Raw genomic sequence first — 20,495 nt, 5'->3', positions numbered from 1 at the left:
GCTATTTGTACTTAAAAGGACAGTAAAATGCCACTTAGTCAAACATGATATGATAAGCCAATGAAAAGGCTACTTCAAAAAGTGTACAGTAATTTAACAGGTCCCCTTATCCTCCCACCCCCATTTAATGAGCACTAACCTTAGATTTGACCTTTTAGCAAGACATATTTATATTACTTATATAAAACAGAAATATCTCCCCCAAAGATTGTTTTCTGACCCCTCTCTCTAGCAGCATGTCCTTGAACTGCTTCATTCGAGCCTCCAGAGGGACAATGGCCCTTTCTCGGGCAGCTTTAATTTCAGCTTCCATGGCAGCTTCTTTCTCTGAATCAATGTCTTTATTATCATCTCTCCTATGAAAAATAAATCATAAGGTGATATTAATATAACTAATACAAATCTTACCAAGTTCTTAAATCAGTGGCATTTTCAAGGCAGTACTAAGCAGCATATTCTTGGCAACATAAATCATCCTAAGGATCTCAAATTACACAGCATAACTTTCATTCTAATAATAATAAAATTACGATGCATTTCTAATGCCACAATGGCTATACTGGTTTAAAAATAGATAGCTAGATAGATAGACAGACAGACAGACAGACAGATACATAGATAGCTAGATAGATATAGATAGATACATAGACATATAGATGTACTTTAATGTGCTGTCTCTTACTCCAGTTAATATAAGGTGAACCAAAAGGAAAAAAGTTTTTCTGGCATTACAAAACTTCGCTAGAATCAAATAGAACCAAATATATTTTTAGTTCTTGAAATGATACAGAAATAGCATCTCCCAAAATATCTATTATAAATTTATAAAGTATTTTAAAATTTATTAAAAATTATAAAATGGTCCTAGTAATTTCAATTATTTGTTTGAAGAATACAATTAAATAATTTTTTTGTTTAGTTTTGGTTTTTCGAGACAGTGTTTCTCTGTGTATCCTTGGCTGTCCTGGACTCACTTTGTAGACCAGGCTGGCCTCAAATTTACAGAGATCTACCTGCCTCTGCCTCCCGAGTGCTGGGTTTAAAGGCATGTGCCACCACCACCCGGCTAATTAAATAAATATTAAAAATTAAAAAGTATCTTCTAACTTGGCCAAGTATATAGTATGTGAGATAAACACTTTACCTACCCGATATTTTTATTACTCACTTTCTGGGTGAATAGCTGAAATTTAAGTTGAAGGGCAGGTCTCAAGAGTGTACCATAGGCACAAGAATTAGAATGGTTCACCAATGACTTAACTTCTTGTTTATCCAAAAATGCACGTTGGAGCTAAGGACAGGCCTAGTACTTGTGTGTATGCAAGACTGTAAACACGAAATCAGGTCACTTCTCAAAACATATGCACTATGAAAAAGGCCTGTTTTATATAACCGATCCAAAAAAAAAAAAAAGTGTATCTGAAACAGACCTTCCTTCTAAAATATGACCCACTCAATATATAATAAGCTTATAAAATAGATTTATACTCCCTACACAAGTTATTGGAAATTTAAAAGCATGCTATAGGTAGCCCACGAGCTACAAATGGAACCAAGACTAACTAGTAATATGAGAGGAAATTAGCAACTGGGGATTAAGCAATGCTTGCCTCCAAAGAAATAGAAAACACAACCTGTGACCTGCAGGAACTTAATGAGATAGTCTGTGGCCTAAGACATGCACAAGATAAACAAGTAAAGCAATTTGCCAAGCAAGATACCTCTTACTTTACTGAAGAGCCACTTAAATAGTTATAGGAGTTCAAAGACAGGTAAGAAATATAATTAAAAACAACCTTTATAGAATTATACTAAATGTCACAATATAAACGATCACTATCTATCTCAATAAAATAAATAAAAGGAAAACTTAAGCCAGGAAAAATAGGCTTTTAGCTTTGTACCTAAATAGAGAAGCTCGGGCAATCCACATAAAGGACTTCTTTGACATTCTCCTGATAAAAGCAGTTAAAAACCTTACAGAGATGTCTATAAGAACAAACAATTAAAAACAACCTAAAAGTTTAACATCACAGAAATATCTCAAATTATGGTACATAAACAGAATGAATATAATCACTTAGAATATTTTTTTTAAAAAGTCTAAATCTACAATTTTTACAAAGAACTTAAAATTAGATAACCACAATTAGTAAGCATACATTTGATTATGGAATAAAAAGGCCAATTGTGAAAATCAGAATAGCTGCCTCAGCTGCAGATAATGGTAATTTTTCTTTAATAAGATCCTAATTGAACAGTGTTGCCAATAAACAAACACATATGTAAAAACCATCCTTTACAACAGTTGTTCTACTCATCTCACCACAATCAGGCCGCAGTCAATCTGTCCTTTCTCAATGGGGACTAACTATGTTATCAACCGGTCGCTAATAACACTTTCTTACTTGCTGCAAAATCTCACTCACACACCCCCTCTACTCCAGTTTCATTCCCCAATAAAAGCAACATCACACCTTGCCCAGCTGCAGAGGACTCCCCACACCAATCCCTCTAACCTCGTCCACTGTCTCTCAGTACTTTCTAAGTCCATTCCGAACCAAGGAGTAACGACCAGTCTCTAAGAACAAGTATGTCACAAGCTAAGCACATATAAGGAGAGGATGCTCATTTTTATGACATGCTTCAAATGGTGTTTGTGAAGGTTGATACAAGAGAGTAATTTTATTTAATAACATCCAGACATACTAAAGTCTGTAGAAAATTAATGAATTCCTAAATGTCAATTAGTTTCATAATATCTATTTGCATAACCAAGTATTCAAAACTATAACTGAAAGGATATCATCTCTATATTACAAAACAAAGCTAATTAATATTAGGTCCAAGAAAGAAATTATGACTACTGTTTCCTAATCACATAAAACTATATACACATTACCTTCGAATAAGAAACTAATAACCTCATCAACTCTATTCTGTACAGCTACCTTGGAAATGCATAAACTAGGTATTACTTACTTCCGCTTTTTTGCTTTAATAGGCTCATCTTCATTCATTTCTTCCATTAATTCTTGTTCTTCTTTAACTGTAAGAAAAAAAATTAATTAAAACACTGAATAAACATAAGCAGGTAACTACTGAATTTTCAGCCATTGATTCTAGTGTTAATCACGACTAGAACTTTAATGCATGAAAAAGTTGCCATTCGCAGTCATTTCACTCACTTGCACTCATCGAGAACTGCCACTTTTGGATGGACAGCATTGTCGGAGCCGGGTGCCCTAGCAAAAACATTTCAAACACTGTTATCAACAGTTACATTAACATATTCACAAGCTTTTAAAAACATTAATTTGAATAAAATATCTACCCAATAGCCACTCTTTTATCAAACACTAAGCTAAGTATGACAATTCTATATTTATCTTCCATTCAAAATGAAGTATCAATTTACTTTGTTTCCTGCCTGGCCCTTAAATATATCCAAGTAAAATCTCCCAGTTTTAACTTTACAAAAATTAAAACTCTCAATTCATAGAACCTTTTTCAGATGCATGCTTATGTAACAAATCTGACTCAAATATAGAGAAAATGTTTCAAAAGATCCCAAAAACAAATCTCATACTTTCTTGGCACCACTCACTTGATTATAAAGCATCTTCACCTTACCTACAAAATAAATACTGCTGAAGTGAAAGAAATGGTACCAGCACCAGAAAGGCAGTTATACTAATCTGCAAAGTACTAAAAGCACAAAATGCCAGAAACACATCTATATGCTCCACATAAAGTTATTGGTCACTTTAAAGACCGTATCAGTACTTGTTACATTAGTGTATTAAATGACTTATTTACCACGTTTCTACATTATAAATGAATATGAGCTCATAAAAACGAACTGAATAGACATAATTTTAAAAACTCTGAATAAAAATTGACCTTTAAGAAATATATAACAGGGGGCTGGAGAGATGGCTCAGAGGTTAAAAGCACTGACTGCTCTTTCAAATTTCAAAGGTCCTGAGTTCAATTCCCAGAACCACATGGTGGCTCACAACCATCTATATGCCCTCTTTTGGCCTGCAGGTGCACATGCAGGCAGAGCACTGTATACATAATAATAAATAAATAAATATTTATATATATATATATTAAAGTTACACACAAATGTTTATAGTCAGTATTATGAAATGCTATCAGAAGAGGCAGATTTAAAACTTTCTCACAAATTAAAGATTTCTATACTCAAGAAGAAAGCTATCATCTAGAGTTTTGTTTTGTTTTTGGTTGACAGGTCTTACTATGTCTTACTCTGGCTGGTCTGGAACTCACAATGTAGACCAGATTGGCCTGGATCTCAGAGATCCACCTGCTTCTGCATCCCAAGTGCTGGAGTTAAAAGTGTATGCCACCACACTCCACAGGATTAATTTTTTTATAGTTTTATAGAAGTTTGCACTTTGTAGACTATAAAATTTTAGTAAATAAAATACAAAAATATTCTGTGCAATTTGATTATTGCAAAGTACATCACAAAGGGAGATGAAATGCTGTAACTAAGGAGTGTTTCAGAAGCATTAATAAGCATCAAGCCAAAAGCAACAGTTCCAACATGTCACACTAACTGAAAAATCTTAGCAACAAAGTTAAAAATGTTTTACAAAATAAAACCATACCCAAATTCTATACATTTTTCACATTTCTTACTGTATTTAAACCAGAATAGCAGTCTGTTTTTCAAAACTTAATCTAAATGGCCTTTATACTATATTGCAAATAGTGAAAAGGGGTTAAATTCAGAGGATGGATTCCTAATTTAAAACTTACTTAGTTTCTTCATGTCTTCCAGTCCTTTTTTATGAGGGGGCTCTTGAATAATTTTGTCAACATCTGCCCTCCCAATCAAATCATCAGGTCGGTCCCACATAGAAAGACGAGTAGTGGGATTGTAAAAGAAGACTCGCTCATCACCAGTCCAAACAACACACCTAAAATAATATAAAATATCATTATCTTGGTAGCTAAGTCTTTTAATATTAACTCTAAAAGGGCAAAAGGTCAGGCAAGTAGTAAGAAAAGCAAACGTTCTAATTAATAATCGTTTTCATATTGGCTACAGAGATATAAATCAATTTCTAGTCAAGAGTTTAAAATGCTTAGGAACTGAGTTCAGTACACTCAATCTGACAGCACTAAAATGTAAAATAAAGAGTAAGTTTAAAAAAAAGTGTAAATTCAAAGGCAACAAAACCACTATTAAAAACTCGGCCGAGTGGTGGCACACGCCTTTAATCCCAGCACTCGGGAAGCAGAGGTAGGCGGATCGCTGTGAGTTCGAGGCCAGCCTGGTCTACAAAGTGAGTCCAGGACAGCCAAAGCTACACAGAGAAATTCTGTCTCAAAAAGCAAACAAAACAAAACAAAAACAAAAACTCTACCACTCCCCCACCCCCACAGGGTTTCTTTATGTAGCCTTGGCTGTCTTGGAATGACTTTGTAGACCAGGCTGGCCTTGAACTCTCAGAGATCTACCTGCCTCTGCCTCCCAGAGTGCTGAGATTACAGGCGTGCACTACCACACCCTGCCTATTAAAAATTCTATAGCTTAAAAAGTGAACTATAGTAACCAATAAGCTCTTAGTATTACTTAATAAGCCAACACTACCTATCAAATAGATATGATCTAATTATAGGAGATATAAAATATAAACAATTAAGGACTACACCAGAACCCTGTAAACCACTGCAGTCCACTAGTCTCACTTTTACAACTAGAAAACTCCAGCCATAAGAAAAAACAAATGTATGAAAAGGATTTGTAAGTTTAACATTAAATATATTAAAGTACAGCGAGCCAAAATTACAGAGGCAATCATAGCAGGTCCTACTGCAGTTGACAGTTCAGAGTCCAAATAAAACTGGATTTCTATGCCCAGACAATCAATATTTAATGAACACAGTAAAGCTCAAAGTAACCTAGATACTGAAATGAGCAAAGGATACATGTTGAAATAATCCGAGATTCCAAATTAACAACTAAGCTTTATGAGATAAAGAAAAACACATCTGAAATAATGAAAAGATGCAAGTTTTCAGAATAGAAATAGAAACAATTTAAAAGACAAATAGGAAATATAGAAACTTAAAATACTGGGGTTGAAGAGATGGCTCAGCAATTAAGAGTACTGGGTGCTCTTCCAGAGGCACCTGGTTCAATGCCAGCACCCACACAACAGCTCACACTGTAAATCCATTTCCAATGGATTCAATGTTTTCTTCCGGACTCCCTGGGCACTGCACACACATGGTGCATAAGCATACCTGAAGGCTAAAGACCTGCACACACAAAAGAAATACTTCCAAAGCAAGATAATGGACAGAGACACTTCTCAGACTGCCGTATGAGGTAGAACTCAGTAAACCTCATACAAAATAACTTTAAGACAATCTGGCCTAGACACAAAAGGAGCAGCCATAAATAAAAAATAGAGGACAAATATCATGACAGCAACTATGGGTGGGGGAAAGAATGACAAAATTTATATGAGGCAACCTTATTCTTAGCAAGAGCCTCACAGACAAAATACAGAGGAACATCTTTAATGCTTTGGGCGGGGGGGGGGGGGGGAGACAAAAAAACAACCAGAACTTAATTAACATCCTGGAGAACCAAAAAGGGGGAAAGTATTTTCAGATGAAGAGAAGCTAAGAGGTTTCAGTTCAGAAGACCAGGCTGACAAGAATGTTCTCCATGCTTAAATGACTCAACAAAACTCACATCTTTAACAACGAAGAAAACATGACAAATGGTAAATATAAGACTTTCTTTTCTTAAGTTCTACTGGAATTTTAGTGCACGTAGCATTGCTACATAAAATAAGACATAAGTCAGTGTGTACAGTACAAGTTTAAAGGGGCCTACTCAGCAGCAAGTTTATACACATAAATAATACGTTCATTTGAAACAGAATTAGATATATTATAATTGCTGAAGTAACAACTGATGACAGCGATGCCCTCAAAAAGCCAATAAATTAAGCAGAATGTTAAAGAAATTAAATAAACTGATATTAAGAGAGAAGAGAGGAAAGGGTTAGAAAAGACAAACGTACAGTAACTGTTACCACATCAAAGTGAGTCTGGGCATCAGGTTCTCCCTGAATGCTCAGTATGCTTCTCTGGCCCAGGGGCTGGGCTGACCCTCATATAATCCAACCATTTTGGACACCTGGCCTTTTCATCTACCTTTAACCCTCCTGTCCTCTTGGTCTGGCTCTCCGCTTCCTCTCCCTTTTCTTCCTGTGGCTCAGGGTTATATCCTCCCTGGACTTTCCCAGATGTCTCTGTCTGGCTATGATGCTCGCCCTTTTATCTATAATAAACTTTCTCCCCTACCAAACCTAGAAGCAGTCATGTCCTTTCCTCACTCTTTGTTTTTTTCCCCTTCCTTCCTTTCTTTTTCATTCACAGGAGGTAGAGACAGGTGGATCCCTGTGAATTCAAGGCCAGCCTGAACTACATACTCAGTTCTAGGACAGCCAGAGCTATGTAGAAAGATCCTATCCAAAAATAAAGTAAAAACAAACAGAAAAATATATGCTATCAGACAAAGTATAAAAGAATGGCTGGTTTTAATTATAAATAAATCAAGTTTTGAGACAAGGAATATGAAGAATAAGGAGAAGAATTCAGTTCATAAAAATAAAGACAAGATGCAACAATTATAAAATGTGTATAAGCTTACCAACAGGGCCTCAAAGACAGTCAAGTAAAAATAAACCTCATTAAAAGCTGGCATGGTGGACAAACATTGTAAAGGAATCATATGGTTTCAAAACTTTACATCAGAGACGAATTTTATTAATGACCCACAAACTTAAAACAAAAGAGTAACTGGGTGTGGATGGCTCTTGCCCTAAATCCCAGCATTCAGGAGCCAGAGGCAGGCAGATTTCTGCATTCAAGGCCAGCTTGGTCTACAGAGTGAGTTCCAGGATAACCGAAGAAACCAGAAAAACCTTCTCTTGAAGAACTGCGCGTGGGGGAAGGAAGGTCAGATTTTTTTTTTTTTTTTAATTACTAAAACAAGGGAACCTTTTAAAGCTGATCAAGGAGTCTATGAGAAACCTACAGCTAACATTATATCTTACAATAAAAAAACTGAATTGGTCATTGAAGATGTGGCTCAGTAGTTGAGAGCTTGGCTACAATGCATAAGGCCCTGAGTTATATCCCTGTTAGCATTAAAAGAAAGAAGAAAAACAGGGGAAAGGGGCAGGAAAGGAAGGATGAAGTGGGGGTACGTGCCTTTAATCCCAGCACTAGGGGGTTGGGCAGCAGTATCATCTGGGTTGGTCTACAATAATGAGTTTCATAGCTAGAGCTACAAAATGAAAGCCTATCTCAAAAAGGGGGGAAAGAGGGAATTGTGTGCTACTGGTACAGGGAGTAAGACAAGGTAGCCCACTATTACTTCTATAAGAGGGCCAATAAAAAGAGAAATTAATGAAAGACATAATAGAGTACAACAAAAAGCATTTTTAGTTGCAAATGACAGGATCAAATAATTTTAGAAATTATTCCAATTATCAAATTTACAAAGTTGTGGGATATTATTTCTATTCTTATATACTAATAGAAAGCAGCCAAATGGGAAATTATCTTCCCCCCTAAAAAGCCAAATTTGTAGATAGGGACTTGGCTCAGAGGGGAAAACAATGCTAGCTGTGCAGGCCTGGTGACCTGAGTAGTATATTACCAGATCGCACATACAGAGCCAGATGTGGTGCCATTCTGTAATCCTAGCACTCCTACCCTACCTGAGACTAGAGAACTGGCCAAAAGCTAGCAAGTCAACAGCAAACAACAAGACAGAGGCCTTGTCTAGACAGTTGTCCTCTGACCCCCAAACACTATGACACATGTGCAGTAGGAAACAATATAACATCTAGGACTATATTTAGCAAATCATGTCCAACTCTACAATGAACACTGTTTTGATATTAAAAGCCTAACTCAGCAATCTTTTCATAAATTATGCTTATGATTCAGAAAAGATGGCATTGTTAAGATGTCAATTTTCGCTCCCCTTTAATCCCAGCACTCGGGAGGCAGGGTGGGGGAGGCGGGCAGAGGCAGGCAGATCACTGTGAGTTCAAGACCAGTGAGTCTAGGACAGCCAAGACTACACACCAAAACCCTGTCTTGAAAAACTGAAAAGTCTATTCTCTCCAACTTTCCTTCTATGTAGCTCAGGCTGGCCTCAAACTCATGATCCTCTTGCCTTAGCCTCCAGTGTGCTGTTATATGCAATTAACCAAGCTTCTCTCTCCAACCCTTTTACAGTCAAGGCAGGGACCACAGATATGCATGTATAACACAGAAAAGCTGTCAGGGAGCTTTAGAATTAACCAAGAAACACAAAGATTTCTTCTGTCACACAAATTATTCTATACTACTAAGACATGATAGGTCTATGCACAGGTGTACTGGCATCTGTAACTTTCAATGTGTTAAAACAAAAATCAGTGGGTTGAAGGGCAATCAGGTTACAGCAAAGTGAGAACCACAGCATCTCAGTGGTCACTGTGCATATACTGGATATAGTCAATATAGAACTATCTCAGCGGTCACTACGTCACTATATATACTCAAGGTAGAACTATAGAATCTTCAATGGTCACATATACTGTATATAGTCAATGTTGAAGAAGTCTTGATATCTACAAATTTAAAATTCACCATATCAAAATGCCAGGGGAGGGGGAAAGGAAGCTCCACAGAAACAAAGAAAACAGACAAGCTCTATGCAATTTTCAGTAAATTTAAATAAATAAATAAATCAGGGGCTGGAGAGATGGCTCAGAGGGTAAGAGAACTGGCTGCTTACTCCCCCAGAGGTCCTGAATTTAATTCCAGCAATCACATCTGTAATGTGATCTAATGGCCTCATATGTCATGCAGGTGTACATGCAGGTAGAGTACTGTATACATAATGGATAAATAAAATTTAAAAATCAAAGATAAAACTTAGAAGCTTTTAAATTTACGTTTTATTTATGTTTGTAAAGTCAAAGAACACTATCTGGGAGTCAGTTCTCTCCTTCGACCATGTAAATTCCAGGGATCAAACCTAGGTGATCAAGTCTGGTGGCAGATGCCTTTATCTACTAAGGTGCTTGCTAAGTCAAACCCAACGTAGGACCAGGAGTGGTGGTGCAATACCTGAGAAGTGAAGACAAGATAAGGAAGGAGGCTCAGGGTGTGGCTCTGCTATATAAATAAAAATTTCAAGGTCAGCCGGAGCTAGTAAGACCCTGACTTACCTAGGTAAGACAAAAAAAAAAAAAAAAAAAAAAAAAAAAAAAAAAAAAAAAAAAAAAAAAAAAAAAGCCATAGACTAATAATAATGCATAGAAATGAAAAGTAGCCATCACTGTCCACAATAGTACAGGACCACTAAAATAACTATAAGCTAAAACTCTGTACAATTCCCAGCAACCACAAGATGGCTCATAATCATCTACAATGAAATCTGGTGCCCTCTTCTGGCCAATAAACAAATAAATTATAATATAATATAATAAACAAACAAAAATTTTTTAAATAAATCTTTTTTTAAATGTGTATGAAAACTTTTAAAACTCTTAGAACCAGAAACTAGTTTACTGATTCTAGAATACAGTGCTTCTAATTTGATCTTTCTACAAATAAAAAAGATCAACTAACTTGACTTCATGCAAATATTACTTCTGGGGCTGGTCAGCAGTTAAGAGCACTGAACTGCTCTTCCAGATAACCTGAGCTCTCTTTCCAGTGGCCACACAGGATTCACAATTGTCTGTAACTCTAGCTCCAAGAGATCGGGATGCCCTATTCTGGCCTCCGTGGACACCAGGTAGACACATGGTATAGTCATACATGTAGGCAAAACACCCATTTTAAAATAAAATAAAATATTAATGATTTCTATGGTGCTAGGGATATAACCCAGATCCTCACACACTGCCTAGTGGGTGATACTCCACTAACCCTAAAGAATAAATTTATACAAGTTACCAAAACAAAATGCAGACTTAGAGAAACTGCATACATGTAAAAGTCAAAGGGTTAAATAGCAATATACATTGAAGACAAGACATTAATTTTAAAGCCAGGCAAAACACTCCCAAATTAGCAACATTGCACAGAGGAATACAGATAGTAAATATGAAACCATTTCAACTTCATCAGCATTCTAAGAGTACAATACCCTAGCTGGCCATAGTGACAACGACAGCAATCCTAGCACTCCAGACACTAAGACAGAAAGATCTTGAATTTAAGGCCAAACCTGAGCTACACAGGAGGATGCCCTATCTCAAAAACAAGACAAACAAAGGAAAGTAAGTAAATAAACATTCCTTTGTCAAATTAGTAGGGAGTTAAAAGAAGCATAATTTCACTATGCTGGTATAAACAGCTGGTGAGCTCACAGCTGCCAACTAGCAGGATCCTCTTAAAGTCCTCTAAACTCTACTTAGCAATATCTACCAACATTTCACATAGCTATTACCACTTGACTCAGCTATTTCACATTTAAGAATCAACACAACAGAAACAGAGTCAAATAGTAACTTTTGTCATGCCAGGGGCAAACAAACCAGAAGAACAAAAAAAAAAAAAAAAAAGAAGAAGAAAAAAAGCAACCTTAACAATCCACCTGTAGAAAAATTATGCATTGTAATACAATAACTCTTCCTATCACAAAAGACTTACATATTCTTAAACTGATTATTTCTGAGACATATTTAGTGAAAAAAAAAAAAACCAACATTTTAAAATACGTTTTATAATGTCCTTCACACACCACAAAATATACCAAACACAGCAGAGTAGAAGGTCTACAATCACAACAAGATCAGGAGTGACTCTTATAAGAGCTGGAGATGAGACAACAGAACATCAACACAGATAGTACCTTCACCAAACAGAAACAAAGACATTTAAATCAACTATTCTGTAACTGGTACATCCTCCCTAATACAATGTCCCTTTACAACACCACTGCTGAGGAGGGTATCTCTCCACAGATACTTCAGTTAATAAAGTAGAGTTAATACAAGAACATACCACTGTTAACTCTTAATAATTTATAGGATCTAGTCTAGGGATTTGCAACCTTGCACTCAACACCTGCTGAGTACATAACTTCTGTAGGGGGATGTGCATGGTAGGGTGTTGAGGAACACACCTGCCATTTATCGACTACAATACAATCTCCAAATTATAACAACCAAAAGATGTCTCCAACACTGCAGTGATGGAGTAAAATTACTGCTTATTAAAAATCACTCACTGTTCAAGATGTCAGTAACTGATCTGATCATCAGTAACAGCTACTATTGTCACGTCTACACATAACTCGAAGCCTTAAATAAACTATCTTTACTCGAAAGATGAAACTTAGAAATTATATCTGATCACACTCAAGATCTCCTTACTATTTTGTGGGAAATCCAGAAACAAAGATCCTATTCAACATTACCTCATAGACATGGCTGTTGCAGGATATGTGATCCCATTGTGAACCCCAAGACTGTAAACTGAAAAAACTTGTTTCTAGTTATAATGTAGGTCAGCCCTGGCACACACCTTTAATCCAAGAACTTTGTTTATTGTAAACAAGTACTTGTGGTGTGACTCAGCCCTAGCACACACCTTTAATCCAAGAGCTTTCCATAAACAGGATTAAATAAAATTAACCCTAGGTCAAGAGGTGGAGCAAGCAACAAGAATGACAGGAAGTGAATATGGGAAAAGGAAAAACCATAGAGAGTGAAAGGAAGTATGAGACAGGAAGTAACAAAGAGAGACACGAAGTTGAAGGGTACTTAAGACAGTGTGGAGACCTTCTGGGATGTGAGTGGAATAGGAAGGGTTTTTCCTTCTGGGATGTGACTGTCAGATGAGTAGGAAGGTCCGCTGGGTGCTTTCCCTGCCTCTAAGAGCTAGCAAGTTTTCACCCCTGCACCTGGCTCCTGAGTCTTCATTGGTAAAAACCGAATGATTGGGATTTCCTTTCTTTATTTTAAACACAAATGCTGAGCACTACAGGAAAAAAAAAAAAAAAAAAAAAAAAGGACAAACAACAGGAGGCAGGGGTATATGAAGAGGAACAGGGACTTAAGTAGCAAAAACAAGTTGGGAAGGACTCTATATAACAGTACAAAGCTCCAAGAACAAACTAGTCATTGTAGGATGTGCCGTGGATAAGGGTTAAAGAAACGATAGAAGAAACAAGAGATTAATGGGGCAGAGGAAGAAAGGTAAAAACATGCCCAAGAAGAAAAGAGTAAGTAGATTACACCATAACTGGATAAAAAGTTAGAATTTTACAGAGTTCTGTACTAATCACATGAGAGCCTACATATAAATACATTTAAAATACTAATAAAAGGTGGGTTCAAGATCTCACAGTGGGTCAAATACATAACCAGGAACAATTAATATCAGTACAGGACCATGAAGGGAAGCAGATACTTGGGTGGTAATTATGTAAAACACTTGTGGCAATTGAATTTTAAGTCTGAACAACCCAACTTTAACAAACAAGAATCAAAATATTCAATAGTTAAAAAACATCTGACATAGACTTTTACAAGTATTTTTCTTCCTGCAGAAAAGTCATTTATAAAAAAATAAAATTAATCAGTTAAGTACATACCACGGAGTACCAGGAATAGGAGTAGTCGCTACGGGCTTTGCCTTCTGGGCAGCCTTTTCTTCTTCAGTCATCTCTTCTTCTTTGGGCTCCTAAGGAAAACAATATTGTATTTAATAGCTTGTGCTATCATTACAAACACCTCAAGTGGCTAGCACAGTGGCGCATACCTGTAATCCCAACACTCAAGAAGGCAGAGGCAGATGGGTCTCTGTGAGTTTGAGGCCAGCCTGGTCTACAATGTAAGTCCAGGACAGCCAAGGCTACACAGAGGAATGTTGTCTTGAAAAACCAAAAGACAAACAAACAAACATCTCAAATGAAAAACAACCCAAGATGTCTTGTAAGAACTGCAAGGGGAGATTCTGAAAAGGAATGTTTAAAAAATCCTTGCCCTATATTAAGAGCTGAATCACACATCACCAGAAACAAGCAGCAGCAACTGGCCCTATTTCAGACATGCTAGCCATGTTAAAACAGAAATAATTAAAGTAGAGAAAATTAGGAGATCTCTTCCTTTAAGTAACTGGTTTCTTACTTCTACTAACTTTTGTAGTACTAAAACATAGCTAACATTGTTATCTTAGAGAATAAAAGCAGCTCCCAAAACTCAGAACTCAGTATTACAAAGAGAACATTTCACATTGACATACAGCTGGGAGACCAGATGAAATACACTCAACATTCCCAAATATATGTTGTAGTTCTAACTTTAACATGAACCAGTCTGCAATTCAAGAGTTTGGAGATTAGGTCCAATCAAGACCCTTCCTTTCTTCCTTCCTTCCTCTTCTCTCTCTCTCTCTGAGAGAGAGTTAAGTATAAAAAGGAAGGGGCTGGAGAAACAGCTCAGCTGTTAGAGGTGTGTACTGTTCTTCCTGAAGACCCAAAATATGGTTCCCAGTTTCCACATCGAACAATTCATAACTGCCTATAAGTATAACTCCATGGGATCTGATAATCACTTCTGGCTTTCAGGGGTACCCACAAATACATACAATAAACACACACACACACACACACACACACACACACACACACACACACACACACTTTAAAATAAAAAATAAAGTCTTAAAACAAAAATTAATAAACTTTCAAAGGAAAAAGTATTAGGACCTTTAAAGAACTTCAATTTTTCAGACGTCAAATTTACAACTATTTAATACATGGCAAATACATGTTCAGTTCTGTGTACACACTACCAGGCAACTCAGGTTGGCCCCAGGTTAGCATCCTTGGCCTTTTACCTCCTTTATCTCCTTTATCGGCTCTTCCTTAGGATCTTCCTCCTCTGTCTCCATTGGCAATGGTTCCTCAGATACCTCCTTAATTGGCTCTTTAATCTTCTCGTCTAGTTTTTCTGTTAAAAAACTAAGATGATGTCATTCAACAGTTTTACTGTCATTTTTTAAAGAACGTACATGAAAAAGTTGAGATGTTCTATTTCTAAATGTCAACCCTAATATAAAATGTCCCTAATATAATTAGGGTACTGTCCCTAATATAATTAGAAAACTCTTCAATGTGCGGAGAGAGAACATATGCTCAGGTCACGGGTATCATCTGCAGCAGGCATCCATAACACTGAATTATGTTGAGAAGCAGGGACTCACAGCACAGAGCATTGAGTCGGCCTCACACAGCACCTCAGAGACCTATATTTTGCTGATCGGTATTATCAATTTCCACAAAGGCAATGTAATTATGCAGCGGCTAATAACTGTAAACAATATACACAAACATTTTAAAATTGCGTTTTAGCTTAGAAAGTAAGAATTTCAAATAGCATTCTACTTATAGTTCATACTGTGTCCTGAGTCACAAAACAACTATACCTTTTTCCTTCAGTTCTTGGGGCTTTTCCCATGTTGATTCTAGCGTCCTATTATTATAATAGTAGGTCTTCCCATCTGCCGTCTTATACTCAGTCCACTCAGAAACTGCTGTTGCTCCAGCTAAGGTAGCAGGTGAAGCTGCAATAGCAACCTGGGGATGTATCATGGGTACTATAGGAGGGGCCATTCCTGGTAATACACCTAAAAAAAGAATAATAAAAAGTTAGATCCTAGTATTAAATTATAATATAAAATAAAACCACAAGCTAAATAATCCTAGTAAATATTAATAAATACTCAGAACAAGAACAATATATAAAAAATGGTTTAAGTATTACTGATTCTATTTCCTTGGTCTTTTGACTCTAATAGCTAAATTCAATTGAATGTGGAAATTGGATCCAAAAATACCTCAAGAACAGTCAAAAGTTCAGGTGTCCTCTATGACAATGTCTAAACACCATGATATACTAAGAACTATTAAGAACAGAAGTATACTTTTTTAAGTTCTCAAATTATAAAGAAACATAACACTCACTGAGTGTAATTTCTAACACAAAATTATTTCCTACTTCTAAAATACTTTAAAGAGTCAGAACAAAAGTTCTTAGTTTTAAAACAAAACAACTGTTACCAACTCCAAAGGATAAATCATGTCGACTATCAGATTACTCTTTTCCTTAAAAAGGCAGAGACATCTATTTTTAAGACAAGCCACATTTCTGTTTTCTATAATGCTAAATAATCTGATATTATTTAAAATGAAATGCTGTTAAAATGAGGATACAAGAATAAAAAATCCTAGAATCTAGGTTCCAGGTAGTCTTACTTTGGTAACTTTAAGATGCAAATATATGCTATATACAAATATCACACGCACAGTCACTTGCATGCAAGTGTAATCACATCATTTTACACATGGAAATGACAGTTTATATTTAACTTAAAAACATACATCAAAAATAAAATTAAATGTTATGAATATGAGAATGAAGTTGTTTACACTTATTACATAAATTAAGATATATAAAGTGATCTAACCTAATTTGCTTTTGTGAACCAAAGAAGCTAACACTATAGGCAATTGGGAAATTAAGTGTTGGCCAAATATGATAACTGCATTTCAACTGCTCATTAAAAAGAAAAAAAAAAAAATTTAAGCTCCACTCACTAGGGCAAAAATAAATAAATAAATAAAAGGATAAACAACAACATTCACTACCATGCCAACTTACAGACAAAACAAACTAAGATGGTTTTAAAATTACCGGTCTTGGTGGTAGCGACTGTCTTTACATACGGGCAGCTGACTATTTGCATCATTGCTACACCTGTAAAATGGATAAGCAAGCATTGGTTGGAAAGCTGCCATTGTATGTCGGCTACCACTGGGATTCAGGGAAATAATTTACCACTACAATTTAGAACCTATTTCCAATGAGGAAGACCAAGAATGGAATAGTCATTTGACATTTTGTGGGAAGTAGTGCCAAATCCAGTGATGCTATTTCTAAGCTATAACACCAGTTACCTACCAGCCCTCATGTTCGAAGGAGCCTCAAAGTTTAAATTCAACAAAAGAAAACCCCTTTGTTAAACATTAATAACTTCTCCTGTGGGACCTTTTCCCACCAGACATCAAACCCAGGGAATGCTTATATGCCAGTAAAAGGCAGTGAGTGCACACAGCACTGTCTGACAAGATACTTTTGCTATGCTGACATGGGGGATGGGGTTGGGGGTGGGGGCTGAAGAACAAGACACAACTATGCAAAAAATAGAAAGAAAAAAGAAGGGCAGAGGGGCAGGAAGATTAAGAAATTAAGGCATAAAATGGATTCAGATATTCCACTGCAATTAATAGTTAATACAAAAGCACAGATGGAGCGTACCATTCAACTAGTGTCAAAATATCCATTTAGTGCCCTCTACAAGGGATGGCAAGCTGAAACTACACCTTGTCCCTTTGATGTTCTTAGTCACTGTCTGCTGATAGTTGCAGAAACCTCTATCACTTAGGTTGGTAAAAGTAGCACTTGTATTAAGGAACAGATATTACATACAGTTTTGAGAAGGATGAGGACTCATGATGCATTAGAATGATGGCAAAAGAATGAAAAGTTGGGAAACTGAAGAAATTCAAAATTGAATGTGAATATTAAAATGTTTTAAAAGTAAAAGCCTGAAGAATATAGGGACAATAATTTTTACTTTTTTGTAACTGGAAAAAAACTCAACTTAGTTTGGTACTGCACATTTTTAAAAATGTAAAATACTGTGATTTTAAAAACAAACAAAAACAAAAAAAAACTTTCCCACTGAAAGATGGGAAAAGAAGTCTCTCCAGATTCACAAAGTGAAATTAAAAATTTTCAAACAATTTAAATGACGTTCACGCACACACACAAAAGCGCCAAATTTTAAAGTGTCTTTCATTTCTTTACCATTGTACATAAAGAATATTAACGCTAAGCTTTCTACTAACTTTAGCCCAAGTAAAATCCCTGAATTACAAGAGCATGCTGAGTGAAGAAAGCTGTAGCACAGCGTTATTTCCCTAATGTTGAAACAAAATGAAGGGAATTCACTTCATTAAAGAAGTTCCAGGCTGTAAATTTAAGTTAATAAACACTGCCATCTACAGGACCTCCACTTCTCTTAGAATAAAACTTTATTCCAAAGTCTGTTCTCTTAAACAAGCCTCCAAAAAACTGTTTCACTGTGTAACTTAAAATGAATCAAATGTCTTCATATTCAAACCTAACTGCCAATGATAAAAATCAATTGGGCAACCTGCTTCTCTCTACCTGACGATTAGCATATGCTTGCCTTCACGTAAAACAGATAAACCTAAGGCTTTCCTTGATGATACTGCAAGCATATTAGGAATACTTACACACACACACACACACACACACACACACACACACACACTCTCTCTCTCTCTCTCTCTCTCTCTCTAAAATCCTAACCTTTTTTAAAAAAGGAGCAGCTTTTGTCCAATTTTCCTACAAATTATGCTGTTCTCAAAATATGCTCTATTAGAAAATTAGAAAATCCCACTTAGCATTTTGCATAATTCTGATGTCAATGACAGTAAGTTTCTTAAAGTTGCAAGACTTAAGTTTTAGAAACAGATACCTCTCATCCTAATCTGGAACCACTCTCAAATTCTACCTTATTCTCTTATTTCATCTAATTCTTTCCCTAGTTCTTAGTCATTCTTATTACAGCCACACAATACTATTTCAAATAAGATTTCAAATTGCAAAATAAGTAAAGCAGAGTTGACATAAAGAAGAGAAGAGGTGGGATCTAATTGTAGATAACCATAACAACAGACAAAAATCCGGGAAGGAGAAATTAAGTGGTTTTGTCTCTTCACTAAACACCTTATAGAACTTAATGAAAAAGGTAATGAGAAAAATAAATGAACATCGAATACGAAATGCCTTAGTTCCAACAAATGTCACCATTACTTTCTGTAAGACACCCTCCAAAGAATCTTGGTAGCTAGGACAACCCAACCACTACCCAGCTGGAGTAAAGCTTGAGAGTACAATACTTGCCTAGCCTGAACAAATCCCTGACTTCAATTCCCAGAAACAATCCCCTCCCCCCTACCCCCAGGGTGAGACAGAAACAGAAACAGGCAGAGAAAAGAAAGGTGTCAAGTTTTCTCCCGGTTAACCTACAAGATGTCATTAGTGGCTACCATTTATTACCTGTCTTTTTACTGCCAAATTTCATATCTTATTCATTTTGTGGTCAACACCACCTATTCTAAAGCTTTAGAAAGTGAAGTATGATAATGAAGAATTGGGGCTGGAGAGATGGCTCAGAGGTTAAGGGCACCGATTATTCTTCCAAAGGTCCCGAGTTCAATGCCCAGCAACCACATGGTGGCTCACAACCATTTGTAATGTGATCTGATGCCCTCTTCTGATGTGCAGGCCAGAACACTGTATACATAATAGATAAATAAATCGTTAAAAAAAGAAAAAAAAAAATGAAGAATTTGACAAACTTCCCCTTTCCACAAAACTTTGCTAGTATGTACCATCTGCCTTTTTTCTCTGCTCCTAGCAAAATCACATAGGACCATGTAAACATCTTTTCAGAAGACACTGGTCTTTCAAAATATCTTTATAGCACCATCAGTCTATCCTCTACAAAAAACCCAAAAACAAAACAGCTCAGCACCTTCACACTCAAATCTATGTGTAGCCCTAACACTGTCCTTAACCATAAAGCTGACCATCATTTCAAGGTTTGAAGACTAGACAAATGAATTTTAGTATGGGCCGGGCTACACAGCAAGACACTATACTATTATCATCATCATTATTATTATTAAAATAATAATTATTATTTCTAAGAAAAACAGAAGGTTTTGATAAGTGTCAAACTATTCCCCACTTGTTTTCTATTCCCACTTATTTTCCTACAAAAATAAGACGCAGAGCAAAGTACTCAGCTTGTCTTAAATATAACTAAAGAAAAAAAAATATTCCAATCCTTAATACTGCACAACTTGTTTTTCTTATTTTTAAATGACTAGAAAGTATAACCTTCACATATAGAGCACTTAAATCAGTAATGAATAAAAGATTTTTGTAATCAAATAAAAAATACCAGTTCCTGAATTTTTGGTACCTGCAAATGTTTAATATTTAAATGTCTCATATCACACCTCTACATTTACACAGAACCCTGTACAATAAATGGCAGTAACCTTAGGAAAAGTGTATAAATTGGAAACAGAAGCCCTATTACAAACTAGTCTTGTAAAATTTGTCTGTGGTAGCAATATTTTCAACTACAATCCATAAAGAATGATTCATGGATCAAGGATTAAACAACGCACTTGACAAGAGCAGATGCACTCAAATTAGAATGCCCAATGCTATTATGTAATGCCTAATGGTAGACTTTCCCACAAATCTTTTAGCTCCTTCTCTAGTCTTCATAATTTCCTATATAATGACACA

At 36.0% G+C, this 20,495-nt stretch overlaps 1 protein-coding gene across 5 annotated transcripts in view; it reads right to left on the bottom strand.

The window, feature by feature from the left end:
• Positions 1-20,495, bottom strand: part of Tcerg1 (transcription elongation regulator 1) — a 55,264-nt gene that overhangs the window by 17,395 nt on the left and 17,374 nt on the right. For 2 of the 5 annotated variants that reach the window (XR_007832500.1, XM_051163902.1), the window contains exons 6-13: positions 16,773-16,835; positions 15,505-15,705; positions 14,917-15,029; positions 13,670-13,758; positions 4,792-4,952; positions 3,189-3,245; positions 2,983-3,049; positions 221-356 (exon numbers count right to left, since the gene is read on the bottom strand). Coding sequence is in view for 4 of the 5 variants with exons in the window: in XM_051163902.1 (XP_051019859.1) it covers positions 221-356; positions 2,983-3,049; positions 3,189-3,245; positions 4,792-4,952; positions 13,670-13,758; positions 14,917-15,029; positions 15,505-15,705; positions 16,773-16,835 (887 nt within the window). In the remaining variant the exon portion in view is untranslated. Of the gene's footprint in view, positions 1-220; positions 357-1,904; positions 1,956-2,982; positions 3,050-3,188; positions 3,246-4,791; positions 4,953-13,669; positions 13,759-14,916; positions 15,030-15,504; positions 15,706-16,772; positions 16,836-20,495 lie in introns of all 5 variants that reach the window. The other 3 variants (XM_051163904.1, XM_051163905.1, XM_051163903.1) reach the window with 3 other exon arrangements.

This window comes from Acomys russatus, chromosome 20 (assembly GCF_903995435.1).
Source record: "Acomys russatus chromosome 20, mAcoRus1.1, whole genome shotgun sequence".
NCBI lineage: Eukaryota > Metazoa > Chordata > Mammalia > Rodentia > Muridae > Acomys > Acomys russatus.
Note: the sequence above shows the minus strand (reverse complement) of the source record. Positions and strands in the feature narration are given on the sequence as shown.